At 43.7% G+C, this 14,079-nt stretch overlaps 1 protein-coding gene across 1 annotated transcript in view; it reads left to right on the forward strand.

The window, feature by feature from the left end:
• Positions 1-14,079, forward strand: part of LOC111973915 (protein unc-13 homolog B-like) — a 69,583-nt gene that overhangs the window by 38,597 nt on the left and 16,907 nt on the right. Inside the window, exons 10-12 of the mRNA XM_070446851.1 lie at positions 1,643-1,724; positions 5,315-5,400; positions 12,185-12,522. Coding sequence (XP_070302952.1) covers positions 1,643-1,724; positions 5,315-5,400; positions 12,185-12,522 — 506 coding nt within the window. The remainder of the gene's footprint in view (positions 1-1,642; positions 1,725-5,314; positions 5,401-12,184; positions 12,523-14,079) is intronic.

The following is a 14,079-nucleotide window of genomic DNA, read 5'->3' on the forward strand; positions in this document are numbered from 1 at the left end:
CATAGAACAGTAGATAGTTGTATGTATTTTCTTAATGGGGGGCTTGCACAAAGACTAAGCCTACCCATGACTTACCCATGGAGCCTCTCTCCCCTCTCTGCCTCCCCCACTCCCTTCTCTCCCCAACTCTTCCCTCCTCTCTCCCTTCTCTCCTCTGTCTCCCCACTCTTCCCTCCTTCTCTCCCTTCCTCCCGTTCTCCCCAACTCTTCCCTCCTCACTCCCTCTCTCCCCTGTCTCCCCAACTCTTCCCTCCTCTCTTCCTCACTCCCCTCTCTCCCTTCTCTCCCCTTCTCCTCCTTCCTCTCTCCCTCACTCCCCTCTCTCCTTCTCTCCCCTGTCTACCCAACCCTTCCCTCCTCTCTCCCTCAATCCCCTCTCTCCCTTCTCTCCCTTGTCTCCAACTCTTCCCCTCTCCCACTACCCCTCCTCCCTTCTCTCCCCTGTCTCCCAACTCTTCCCCCTTCTCCCTGTCTCCCCCCATCAGAATAACTTCCCAGCCAGTAGTAAGCCTCGTCTGGCAGGACCTGACGTCTACTGTGGATCTGCTGACTAGCATTCACCTTCTGCAGAATGTTTTTTTACATTAAATGCACTGTGCATTATGTGGGTTGAATGCTGTAACAACACAGAATGAAACAATGAATAAAAGTCCCAATATGGTAGTGACTGCCTATTACTTATTAATTTACTTTAATAAAATATTTGTTTTATTGGATGACTTCATTATTTCATTCCAAGTCATCATCTCATCTCTATAGAGCTGCTGCCTATGCCGTTTGACAAAAACACTATTTTAGTAGTTCTTCAATGTAAATAAGGCATACTTTTACGAGGGCTGAATACCAACTTTCCACCACTTAGATTATGTATCTTCAGGTAGAGATACCTTGTGAAGCAACCGCTCTCTTTCCCTCTCAWTCGCTCATTCTTCTGTCTCTTTTAGGTGTCCGGTGTAAAAGAAACAGACCRGAGAAGTAGGCAGGCAATGGATTCTGGTCATTAAGCACGTTTCCAACCACAGTCATTATGAGTTATTAAAGTCATACCGTATGATCAAATAAATCACGATAGCTGTGATGGAAACAGGAAGTTTCGKTACAATTTTATAATTGCAGACAGATAAATTCCTTCGTTCGATATGGTGGGATCTTTTTGTGTCGGGAAACTGTATTATGCGAGAAATGGCGGTGGAAACGCTTTTATGCGCAAATATTGATATACTAGCCATCATAAAGAAGTAAACGTGGGAGTCACGTGATGACATGCTGTGTGGTYCTCCCACTACAACTCGGGATACCATGCAGTTTATTAGGCTACAGATTATGAAATAATTGATTAACTTTACAGGGTGGTGGAAGCGCATGGTGATATTGACGCTCCTTTCCAWTAAATATCTATGGTCTGATTCTGGTGACATGATGATCGATGTCTGTCTGTCTGTCTGTCTGTCTGTCTGTCTGTCTGTCTGTCTGTCTGTCTGTCTATTTCGTGAGTGTCTGATGTCTTTGTCTGTGAGTGTCTGTCTGTCTGACTGTGCTCTCTGTCTGAACTGTTCACTACTGACTGTCTCTCTGTCTGTACTGTTCTTCTTATTGTGCACTCTGCTGTTCTCTTGTGATTCATGGTTCCCCGTGTGGCCAGGTGTTGGAACTTCAGAACCCCCCAGGGGGCAGCCCATAGTGGTGAGAGACTGTGTGAAGGCCTGTGGTAACTCCACCAACGAGTACAATCTTTAACAACTGTATAGACCTCTATTATGAGACAGTTCCAGCCCGCCTAGAACCTGTGAGGTACTTATTAGATACCGCTAACACTAGATAACCTTATTAGATACCGCTAACACTAGATAACCCTTATTAGATACCGCTAACACTAGATAACCTTATTAGGTACCGCTAACACTAGATAACCTTATTAGATACCGCTAACACTAGATAACCTTATTAGATACCGCTAACACTAGATACCTTATAGATACCTAACACTAGTAAGCTTATTAGATACCTCTGCTTATCACTAGATAACCTATTGAGTAACCGTGTGCTAACACTAGATAACCTTATTAGATACCGCTAACACTAGATAACCTTATTAGATACCGCTAACACTAGATAACCTTATTAGATACCGCTAACACTAGATAACCTTATAGATACCGCTAACACGTAGATAACTTATTAGGTACCGACAACACTAGATACCTTATTAGATACCGCTAACACTAGATACATTATTAGGATACCGCTACACCTAGATAACCTTATTAGATACCGCTAACACTAGATAACCTTATTTTAGTGTACCGCTACACTTAGATAACTTCCTTATTACGATAGTACCGCTAACACTAGATAACTTATTAGAACCGCTAACACTAGATAACCTTATTAAGATACCGCCTAACACTAGCTAACCTTATTAGATACCGCTAAACTAGTTACCTTATTAGATACCGCTAACACTAGATAACCTTATTAGATACCGCTATACATCTAGATAAACCTTATTTAGTATCCCGCTAACACTAGCGTAACCTTATTAGATACCGCTAACACTAGCTAACCTTATTAGATACCGTCTAGACTAGCAAGAACCTTAATAGATACCGCTAACACTAGATAACCTTATTAGATACCGCTAAACCTAGATAACCTTATTAGATACCGCTATAACTAGTCTCCTTATTAGATACCGCTAATCTCTAAGACTAGCTAACCTTATTAGATACCGCTAACACTAGATAACCTTATTTAGATCTCCGTAACTACTAGCTAACCTTATTTAGATACCGCTAACTAGCTAATCCTTATTAGATACCGACTAACACTAGCTAACCTTTATAGATATACCGCGAACACCTAGATAACCTTTATAGCAGCCGCTAACACTAGCTAACCTTATTAGATACCGCAACACTAGCTAACCTTTTGAGATACCGCTAACACTAGATAACCTTATGATACCGCTAATCACTAGCTAATTATTTAGATACCCTCTAACACTAGCTAAACCTTATTAGATACCGCTAACACTAGCTAACCTTATCAGATTCCAGCAATACCTAGATAACCTTATTAGATACCGCTAACCTTATTAGATACCGTACCCTATTGAGATACCGCTAACACTAGTGCCTTATTAGATATCCCACTAACACTAGCTACTTCCTCTTGTCATATAATTGCTACATTTTTATTATCAATATAGCATTTAAAATTTTTTTTCAGATTGTGTTTTACTGATAATTTTTTTGCGATGCCAATATTGGGTCACAACTGAGACATCTGGTTCCATTTGGGTCCTGAGGCAAAGCCAGTTGAGAACCACTGGTCTAAAAAATATATAAAAACATTAATAATCTAATGGCTAATTCCCTTCTCTTTTCCACAGCCCAAGCCAGAGAACAAAAGGGAGATGAAGAAGAATGAAAAGGAGAAAGAAACAGGGAGAGGAGGAGGCTGAGGAAGAAGATGAGGAAGAGAAGGGAGGAGGAGGAAGTGAAGAAGGAGCCAGAAAGACAGGGCCTACTATCCACAACCTGGACTTCTGGCCGAAACTTCACCCTCATCGTCTCCATCATAGAGAGAGCACATAACTCCTACACACCCATCATTATCAGTCAGTACAACACACACACACACACAACACACACCACACACACACACACACACACACACACACACACACACACACCACACACACCACACACACACACACACACACCACACACACACACACACACACACACACACACACACTACGAGCAATCACACACCAACACTTATAATTACGTGCGCAATGAAAAATCGTATGTTGAATCTCTTTGAATTTCATGGATTTCTGCATAAATTGGTCATAAAATGTGATCTGATCTTCATCTAAGTCACAACAATAGACAAACACAATCTGCTTAAACTAATAACACACACACAATTAGACGTTTTCATTTCTTTATTTAACACACTGTGTAAACATTCACATTACAGGGTGCAAAAAGTATATGACCCCTTGGATTTAATAATTGGTTGACCATCCTTTGGCAGCTCTTTACAAAACTGTTTCAGTTCAGCAATATTCTTGGAATGTCTGGTGTGAACTGCTCTCTTGAGGTCATGCCACAGCATCTCAATCGGGTTGAGGTCAGGACTCTGACTGGGTCACTCCAGAAGGCCTATTTTCTTCAGTTGAAGCCATTTTGTTGTTGATTTACTTCTGTGTTTTGGGTTGTTGTCCTGTTGCATCACCCAACTTCTGTTGAGCTTCAATTGGCCGACAGATAGCCTTACATTCCCCTGCAAAATGTCTTGATAAACTTGGGAATTCATTTTTCCGTCGATGATAGCAAGCTGTCCAGGCCCTAAGGCAGCCCCAACCATGATGCTCCCTCCACCATACGCTACAGTTGGGATGAGGTTTTGATGTTGGTGTGCTGTACACTTTTTTTCTCCACACATAGTGTTGTGTGTTCCTTCTAAACAACTCAACTTTAGTTTAATCTGTCCACAGAATATTTTGCCAGTAGCGTTTCTTCCGTGGTGTCCTCCCATGAACACCTTTCTTGTTTAGTGTTTAATGTATTGTAGACTTGTCAACAGAGATGTTAGCATGTTCCAGAGATTTCTGTCAGTCTTTAGCTGACACTCTAGGATTCTACTTAACCTCATTGAGCATTCTGCACTGTGCTCTTACAGTCATCTTTGCAAGACGGCCACTCCTAGGGAGAGTAGCAACAGCGCTGAACTTTCTCCATTTATAGACAATTTGTCTTACCATGGACTGATGAACATCAATGCTTTTAGAGATACTTTGGTAACCCTTTCCAGCTTTATGCAAGTCAACAATTCTTAGTCTTTGGTCTTCTGAGATCTCTTTGGTTCACATCAGCAAACAAACATTTTTTGAGTGTTTTTTTATAGGGCAAGGTAGCTCTAACCAATCTCCAATCTCGTCTTATTGATTGGACTCCGGGTTAGCTGACTCCTGACTCCAATTACGTTTTGGAGAAGCCATTAACCTAGTGGTTCACATACTTTTCCCAACCTACACTGTGAATGTTTAAATGATGCATACAATATAGACAAGAAAAATACAATAATTTGTGTGTTATTCGTTTAAGGGGACTGTTTGTCTATTTGTCTATTGTTGTGACTTAGATGAAGATCAGATCAAATTTTTACCTGCAGAAATGCAGGTAATTCCAAAGGGGTTCACATACTTTTTCTTGCYACTGTATATATAAATCCTGTTGGTTAATTCAGCATGTCTAACTGGTCTGTGACCCTAACCCCTGACCTCTGACCTCTGTGTTCCCAGGTTTCCTCAGGAGCTCAACGTGGGCAAGGTCAGTGGTGAGGTCATGTGGACGCTGTTCGCTCAGGACATGAAGTATGCCTTAGAAGGTAAGACAACTTTGTGAGTGTGTGTGCATGTGTACTGACTGGTTGATGATGGCCGTGTGTATGTCTGTGTGACAGTAGTAGCTTATCTATAGCCCCTTTACACACTAGTACCACTATGTAGCATGGTAGTACTGTTGTTTATCATCCATAGAGCCGTGTCCCATGCTAACATTTGCTGACAGGTTAGATGTGGTTGATGTTGACTCCAGAGGGACTGACTCCAGAGGGACTGACTCCAGAGGGACGGGACGAATAGTTAGTGTTGGTTGGATTGGTTGACCTCCAGCGGGCGTGACTCCAGAGCGGGGCCTGATGCGCAGACGGGACTGAACTGCCAGAGGGGAGCTGCCTAGCCAGGAGGGATGACTCCCCAGGGGACTGACATGTTAGATGTGGGTATGCACTGTCGTGAAAGATGCTCCAAAGAGGGACTGACATGTTAGAGTGTGGTGGGAGTGTGTGACTCCAGAAGGAGGGACTTGACATGCTTGAATGTGGATTCGATCGACTGATCAGCGGGCTTACTGTTTGGTTTTCGGAGTCTCATTAATCGTGACTAGCCTTTTGTATTCTCCTGTCGTTGTCAGCTGCCTGGGGAGCGTTTGCCCCACATTCACTCTTCATGTTCGCGCTTGATTGAGATCTTTCACTCGCATGATGTCGGTACTTTCCCGCCCGAGCCAGTCCATGTAAGATCCATCGTTCCTGTCATGCCATTTGTATTTTCGCGATCAGTGTGTCCTGACCTCCGCCAGTTCTCGCTTTTTAGGCAGTTCTTAATTACCCCTGGTGTCAACCTTGCCCCTGTCTTAGTTCATGTCTCTACCTGCTGACCCCATTACTGGTCTTTCGCGTCCTTGTTTCCCTGCTGCACTTCTGTTATCATTAGTCTTGTTTGCCTGTGAGCGAGATCATGTTCTGGTTTTAGTCGAATGTTTCCTGCTGCCGATTCTGTCTTTGTCGATGTCCGTTCCGTCCTGTGGACCGATTCTGTTCTTTAGTGCTTGTTGGTCTGGCTTGCCCAATATGTCGCTGATCTTTTGAAGCTAACTGTCTCTAGCGCTGCTGGCCCATTTGGACTTTAGTTCTTGTTCTGCTCGAACCTCGCCTATTGATCCACTGTCTTATAGTCATGCTACTTCCTGGCTGCCCATCCGACTGATTATTGTCTTGTGTTATGCCTGCTAGCGCCCGTTGGTTGGACTTTTAAGTCTTGTGTGTCCTCCGGCTGGCATTCGCCCCTGTCTTTAGTTTGTTTTCCTAGACTGCCATTGCTGTCAGTTTCGTCATTGTTATGTCTGCTGCGATTTGGCGTTTGAGTCTTGTATTGTGCTGCATATCTGTTTTAGTCATAGTTTCCTGCTGCCATTCTGTTTTACGTCTTGTTATTCCTGCTGGAAGATGTCCTGTACTGTAGGTTCTGTGGCATCCCGACTGCATTACTGGTCTTTTAGTCTTGTTGTCTGCTTAGCATTGCGTTTTAGTGTGTCCTGTGGCCATTACGATGTCTGTTAAGGGTCTTGGTTTCCTGCATGAATTCTGGTGACTTAAGTCTTTGTTTTTGCGTGCCGAAGTTTGTGTCTTAAGTCTTTCGTGTTTGCGTGCTGCCATTGCTGTCTTTAGTCTTGTATGTTCCTGTTGGCCATCTGTCTGTTAGTCATGTGTCGCTGCTGCCAAATTCTGTCATTTAGTCTGTTTCCTGCTGCGAATTGCTGCTTTAGTTATGTGTCCTGCATTCTGCTCTGTTTGGTCATTTTTCTCTTTGCACACTCTGTTGTTAGTCATGTTTCCTGCTGCTATTATGTCTTTAGTCGTTGTTTCCATTGCGTGCATTTGGCTTTAGGTGCTATGTGTTCTGCTGCCATTCTGTCTTTAGTCATGTTTCTGTGCCCATTTGTCTTTAGTCTGTTTCCTGCTGCATTCTGTCTTTAGTCTTGTTTCCTGCTGCCATTCTGTCTTTAGTCATGTTCCTGCTGCATTCGTCTTTAGTCTGTTTTCCTGCTGCCATTTCTGTCTTTAGTCATGTTTCCTGCTGCCATTTGGACTTTAGTCTTGTTTCCTGCTGCCATTCTGTCTTTAGTCATGTTTCCTGCTGCAATTCTGTTCTTTAGTCTTGTTTCTGCTGCCTGTTGATTTTAGTCTTGTTTCCTGCTGCCATTCTGTCTTAGTCGTTTCCTAGCTGCCATTCTGTCTTTAGTCATGTTTCCTGCTGCCATTTGGACTTTAGTCTTGTTTTCCTGCTGCATTCTGTCTTTAGTGTTTCTGCATTCTGTTTTAGTCTTGTTTCCTGCTGCCATTCTGTCTTTAGTCATGTGTCCTGCTGCATTCTGTCTTTAGTCTTGTTTTCCTGCTGCCATTCTGTCTTTGTCTTGTTTCTGCTGCCATTCTGTCTTTAAGTTTGTTATTCCTGCTGCCATTTGTGTCTTTAGTCTTGTTTCTGCTGCCATTCTGTCTTTAGTCTTGTTTTGTGCTGCTTATTATCTGTCTTTAGTCTTGTTTCCTGTTGCCATTCTGTCTTTAGTCATGTGGTCCTGCTGCATTCTGTCTTTAGTCTTGTTTTCCTGCTGCCATTCTGTCTTAGTGCTGGTGTCTTGCTTGCCATTCTGTTTTGCTCATTATTTCCTTCTGTCGTCTGTCTTTAGTCTGTTTCTGCTGCATTTGTGTTTAGTCTGTTTCCCTGCTGCCATTTCTGATTTAAGTCGTATTGTTCCTGCTGCCATTCTGTCTTTAGTCTTGTTTCCTCTGCCATTGCGTGTCTTTAGTCATGTTTGTCTGCTGCCATTTCTGTCTTTAGTCTTGTTCCTGCTGCCAATTCTGTCTTTAGTCTGTTTTCCTGCTGCCATTCTGTATCTATGTCAGTCTTGTTTCTGCTGCCATTCTTCTTTAGTCTGTGTTTGCTGCCATTCTGTCTTTAGTCTTGTTTCCTGCTGCCATTTCTGTCTTTAAGTCTTGTTTCCTCTGCCATTGTTTGTCTTGTTCCTGTGCCAGTTCTGTCTTTAGTCTGTGTTTTTGCTTGCATTCTGTTGTCTTGTGTTTGTTTGTTCTTGTGCTCTTCTGTCTTTCGTCTTGTTTCCTGCTGCAGTTCTGTCTTTAGTCATGTGTCTGCTGCATGTCTGTCTTTAGTCTTGTTTCCTGCTGCATTCTGTCTTTAGTCATGTGTCCGTGCTGCATTGCTGTCTTTTTGGTCATTTTTCCTCTGCCATTACTGTTTTAGCAATTTTTGACTGGTGTCATTCTGTCTTTTGTATGTTTTCTGTTCTGCCATTGTCTTTAGTCATGTTTTGCCAGTCATTTCTGTCATTAGTCTGTTTCAGCCAGCCATTCTGTTCTTTAGTTAGTTTTCTTGATTCTGTTTGTGGTTTCTGTTCTTTCTGTTTTTCTTCTGTTCTCTCTTCTTGCTTCTCTCCTTTCATCTTCTGCTCTTTTTTCTTTCTTTTCTCTTCCGATCTTGTGTGTCTCCCTTTCTTTCTCTCTCATGTTTTGTTTGTCTCTTTTATTTGTGTCGCATTCTAGTCCCGAAACGATTCTGGATCCGTAGACTAGACATTATGCGTGAGTGAGAGGTGTGTGTGTGGTGTGTTGTGTGTGGTGTTGTTGTGTGTGGTGTGTGTTGTGGTGTGTGTGTGTGTGTGTGTGTGTTGTGTGTTGTGTTGTTGTGTGGTGGGTGTGTGGTTGTGTGTGTGTGTGGTGTGTGTGTGTGTGGTTGTGTGTGGGTGTGTGTGTCTTTGGGTTGTATCATTGTGCTGTGCTCTATTGTACGAGACTAGCATTTCCCAGTGAATGCTGTATGAGTTATGAGGCTGTGTTACCATGGGGGTGCCAGTACTAGACTAGCGTTTGCTGGGCGAGAGTAATAGCACCTCGAAGTCGAGTGGGCAACATGTTCAAGATGACCGCAAGGAAGAAAGATGTAAGAGCCAATTGTCAACCGGGTGGATCCCTAAACAGGCAGCACAAAAGCTAGACCACATATTCAGTGACTTATAGAGGGAGATTAGTAACAAGGGGGCACGTCTTGACGTCAGTACACGGAAGATGGAAAGAAAAATATGATGTATTTAAGCAAAGTCTACCCATCCGCCTTTGCTCATAACACGTGACTACAGACTGATATACACTGATACACCATAACAGACGACACATACAGACCACGCATGCGTACTAGCACACTGACTACAGACTGACTAGCATGACTGAAGTACTACTCACACTTAAGACCACATAGCACTGTACACAGCACACTAACAGAACACACATCAGCGACGACGTCACCTCGAACATACGACACGACTGACTCATCACAGTCAGCCACTTGAAAACCTGTACTGGACTACAGAGACGTCTGCACCTGACTATAGCACAATACTAAAACCACTGGACGCTACACCCTGACTATCAAGAGGGCTTTCTAACACGCTTTCTACCCCCAATCCATAAGACTCCTGAAACATCTAGTTCAATGGCCTACCTCGACTTATTTTGCAGTCCCGCCCCACCCAACTCCCTCTTTACACCACTGCTACTCTGCTCTGTTGATCATATGCATAGTCACTTCCTTTAAATAACTTACATAGCATGTCATGTACTGACTTGACAAATAATCCGGTGCCCAGCCGCAATTGACATCTGTTAATCTACCGGCGTATATAGTCCTCGTCTATTTGTTATATTTCAACCAGGTACTGCTCTTTTAATTACTTTTACTTTATTCTCTTATTTTATGTTAGTTTTTTTTTGAAACTGAGTAAGTTGGTTAAGGGAGCTCGTAAGTTAATGCATTTCACTGAAGGCTTAGCTTGTTTTATCAGCGGACATGTGACTGAATAAAATTTGCTTTTGTGACTACAACGCAACATCAAGAAACCACACCTGACTCCAACCCTTGTCTTCCTATGCGCGTCCTGCCGGTCAAAGCAGTAGATTGTAATAGCAGTTTCAATAGTCAATTATTAGAGTGTTGACAGAGCAGTCTCCATACCCGCAGGGACAGTTGTGTGTTTCCCCGGCATGAACCAGGGCGAGTGTAAGACAAGACAGAGGGCTAACTGTGTGGTGGTGTGTGTGTTTCTGTCCTACAGGCATGAGAGAGCACCGTCCTTGGTATGAGATGCTGACAATGATCTTCCTTCAAAGGTCAAGTGGCTTTAACAACGAGTATGTGACCGAACTCACTTCTTCCGAACACTGTACAAGTACCTGCCTGTCCTACGAACAGCTCTCTCTCGCTCTCTCCTTGTCGGCCGCTCCTCGGCTCTACTAGTCTTCCGTTATCTCTCGCTCTCTGCTCTATTCTCTCCTAGTCCGCCTCTGCCTCTTAGCTCTCCTTCTCTCTCTCCGCCTCTTCTCTGCTCTCGTTTCTTTCTGGCACTGGGGCTTTTTGAGCTTTGCTATTGGTCTCTTTCTTTGCTGGCTTTAATTTCACTTCTTACGGAGACTCTTCGCTCGCTTAATGCAAATGGTGCCAGAGATGTGGGAAAGTGTGTTGGGTGAATATGTAAAACAAAACAAAAAAGTACAGGTGTTGTTTCTGCAGGAGACGCCTAGTGATGTGGTGAATGAAGTTGATTGGGAGCTCTGGTGGAAAGGAGCAAATGTGCTGTGCCATGGAACAAATGTTAGTGCAGGGGTGGCAGTCGTTTTGTATCGGGTCTGGCTGTAAAAATGTGCTCCTCAATGGAGGTGTGTTGGGGTAGACTGCTTGTAGTAAAAGCAGAAATTTAGAACAGGGGTTTTTGTCCTTATAAATGTGTATGCGCCTAACAAAGGGAGAGAGGCGGGGCCTCTGTTTGGGTGTCTTGGACAGGAACTCTCACAGGTAGCGTCTGAGGAGATTCTGATGGTCGGCGAGGACTGGAACGATGGATTTTATGAAAGACAGAAATGGGGAGGAGCCTCATTCAGGCTCAGTGGGGGTGTTAACCTCACTAGAGGGGTGTGGGACACCTGGCCAACATCCAGTGAAATTGCAGAGCGCCAAATTCAAAATCAGAAATACTCATTATAAAAATKTATGAAACGTACAAGTGTTATACATGGGTTTAAAGATAATCTTCTTGTTAATCCAACCACGGTGTCAGATTTCAAAAAGGCTTTACGGTGAAAGCATACCATGCGATTATCTGAGAACAGCGCCCAGCAGACAAATCATTATAAACAGTAACAAGCCAAATAGAGGAGTTACACAAGTCAGAAATAGTGATAAAATGAATCACTTACCTTTGATGATCTTCATATGTTTGCACTCACAAGACTCCCATTTACTCAATAAATGTTTGTTTTGTTCGATAAAGTCAAATCAAATCAAATGTATTTATATAGCCCTTCTTACATCAGCTGATATCTCAAAGTGCTGTACAGAAACCCAGCCTAAAACCCCAAACAGNCAAATCAAATGTATTTATATAGCCCTTCTTACATCAGCTGATATCTCAAAGTGCTGTACAGAAACCCAGCCTAAAACCCCAAACAGCAAGCAATGCAGGTGTAGAAACACAGTGGCTAGGAAAAACTCCCTAGAAAGGCCAGAACCTAGGAAGAAACCTAGAGCGGAACCAGCATGTGCACTGCCGAGGAGAGCATGCGCATTAGGGTTGGACCGGCAGCTGTTCCTCATGAGGCTGGAAAGGCTGAGTACAGCAGGTCTCTCTGATTACTACTCTGCGGTGCTGAGGGCCTGGCAGCTGCTAAGGCCCACACGAGAAGGGGGTGTGGAGCCTGGGCTGTGGGTGTGGGTGTGGGAGGAGCCTATATCCACAACCAAGTCATCCTTTTGAGACCGGTTCAGTCGGCCACCCTGCAGAGGCAATTGATGGCAGTGGGTTTACTAATGCTGAGGGAGGAGGGGTGGAAAACCCCGGAAGTCCTGGCACAACAAACAGGACTAACATCTCTAGGCAGCTGGAAAGATTCCTGGGGGAGTTCCAGAGGGCTATGTCTGAGCCGGTAAGGGGGGTGTTTGATCGGCCAAAGGGGGAGGGGCTACCAATGTTTCTGCCACTGCAGGTGACGGCAGAGACTGGGGACTGGCAAGGAGGTCTGGGGGACTTGTTAGATTTTAACACTCTGAGCCTGGGGGAGTTTGAGGGGGTGGGAGGTAAAGCCATCTACAACCTCTGTGTTAAGGTACGGAAGATTAGGAGCCTAACAGGAGTGAAGGCACATCAGTGGCAGGGGGTATGTGGGGCGGAGGGTATGGTGGGTTTTAGATGGAGGGCGCTCTACAAACTCTCAATACCAAAAAGGTCAGGGGACCTCCAGTGTAGGGATCTACATGGAGCCCTGGCCACTAACAGCTGGTTGGCATGGGTCTGTGCCATGAGTGAAACTGTGATTCATGTGTTTTCTGTGTGCGTCAAACCTCTACGGGATCGGTGTCCCCCCCCGGGGGACGGTTGAGCTAACGTAGGCTAATGTGATTAGCATGAGGTTGTAAATAACAAGAACAATTCCCAGGACATAGACATATCTGATATTGGCAGAAAGATTAAATTCTTGTTAATCTAACTGCACTGTCCAATTTACAGTAGCTATTACAGTGAAATAACACCATGCTATTGTTTGAGGAGAGTTCACAGTTATGAACTTGAAAATGTATTAATAAACAAATTAGGCACATTTGGGCAGTCTTGATACAACATTTTGAACATATATGCAATGGTTCATTGGATCAGTCTAACACTTTGCACATACACTGCTGCCATCTAATGGCCAAAATTGTAATTGTGCCTCGGCTGGAACAATACATTATGGCCTTTCTTTTGCATTTCAAAGATGATCCTCTCAAAATTATCTTTTACCAGATCTAATGTGTTATATTCTCCTACATTAATTTCACATTTCCACAAACTTCAAAGTGTTTCCTTTCAAATGGTATCAAGAATATGCATATCCTTGCTTCAGGTCCTGGGCTACAGGCAGTTAGATTTGGGTATGTCATTTTAGGCAAACATWWAAAAAAAAGGGTTGGATCCTTAATGCCATTAAAGTCTCTGTTGGAATGTCTGTGTGAGAGGTTGGGGGTGGAGTTTACTGTCGGGATGTTTATAATGGGGTACAGGTATTCGAATAAGGAAAAAGCCAAATACGCCAAATGTGTGTTGTTCAATTTTCTGTTTGCTCAGGCAAAGGAGGAACAAGGTCAAAGGTGGAGGGATAACAGACCCTTTGTTATTATTTAATGGGATGGTCTCTGCGCTCCTTAGGGTGGAATTTGAGTTCTATAAAATTGTGGAGATGTTTCAGGAGATATGGTGTGCTGGGGGGGCCGTCTGTACAGCTGGGGAAGATGTTTCAGGAGATATGGTGTGTTGGGGGGGCTGTCTGTACAAGTTAAATGCTATTGCCACAATACAATTTTAGATATTCTACATGAGAGCAGACGAGCAAGAGAGAGAGAGAAAGGAGAGAGAGGAAAGAAAGAAAGAGAGAAAGAGGGAAGAGAGGGAGAAGGAGAGAAGAAAGAGAGAGGAGAGCAGAGGAGAGAGAGAGAGAGAGAGAGAGAGAGAGAGAGAAGAAGAAAGAGAGGGAAAGAGAGAGGGAGAGAGGAGGAGAGAAAAGGGAGAGAGAGAGAGAGAGTAGAAAGAAAGAGAGAGAGTAGAGGAGAGAGAGAGGGAGGAGAGAGAGGGAGAGAGAGGGAAGAGAGAGGGAGAAGCATTTCAGGCTTTTTGTATTTCCTTAAAT

Source organism: Salvelinus sp. IW2-2015, linkage group LG15 (assembly GCF_002910315.2).
Source record: "Salvelinus sp. IW2-2015 linkage group LG15, ASM291031v2, whole genome shotgun sequence".
Lineage (NCBI taxonomy): Eukaryota > Metazoa > Chordata > Actinopteri > Salmoniformes > Salmonidae > Salvelinus > Salvelinus sp. IW2-2015.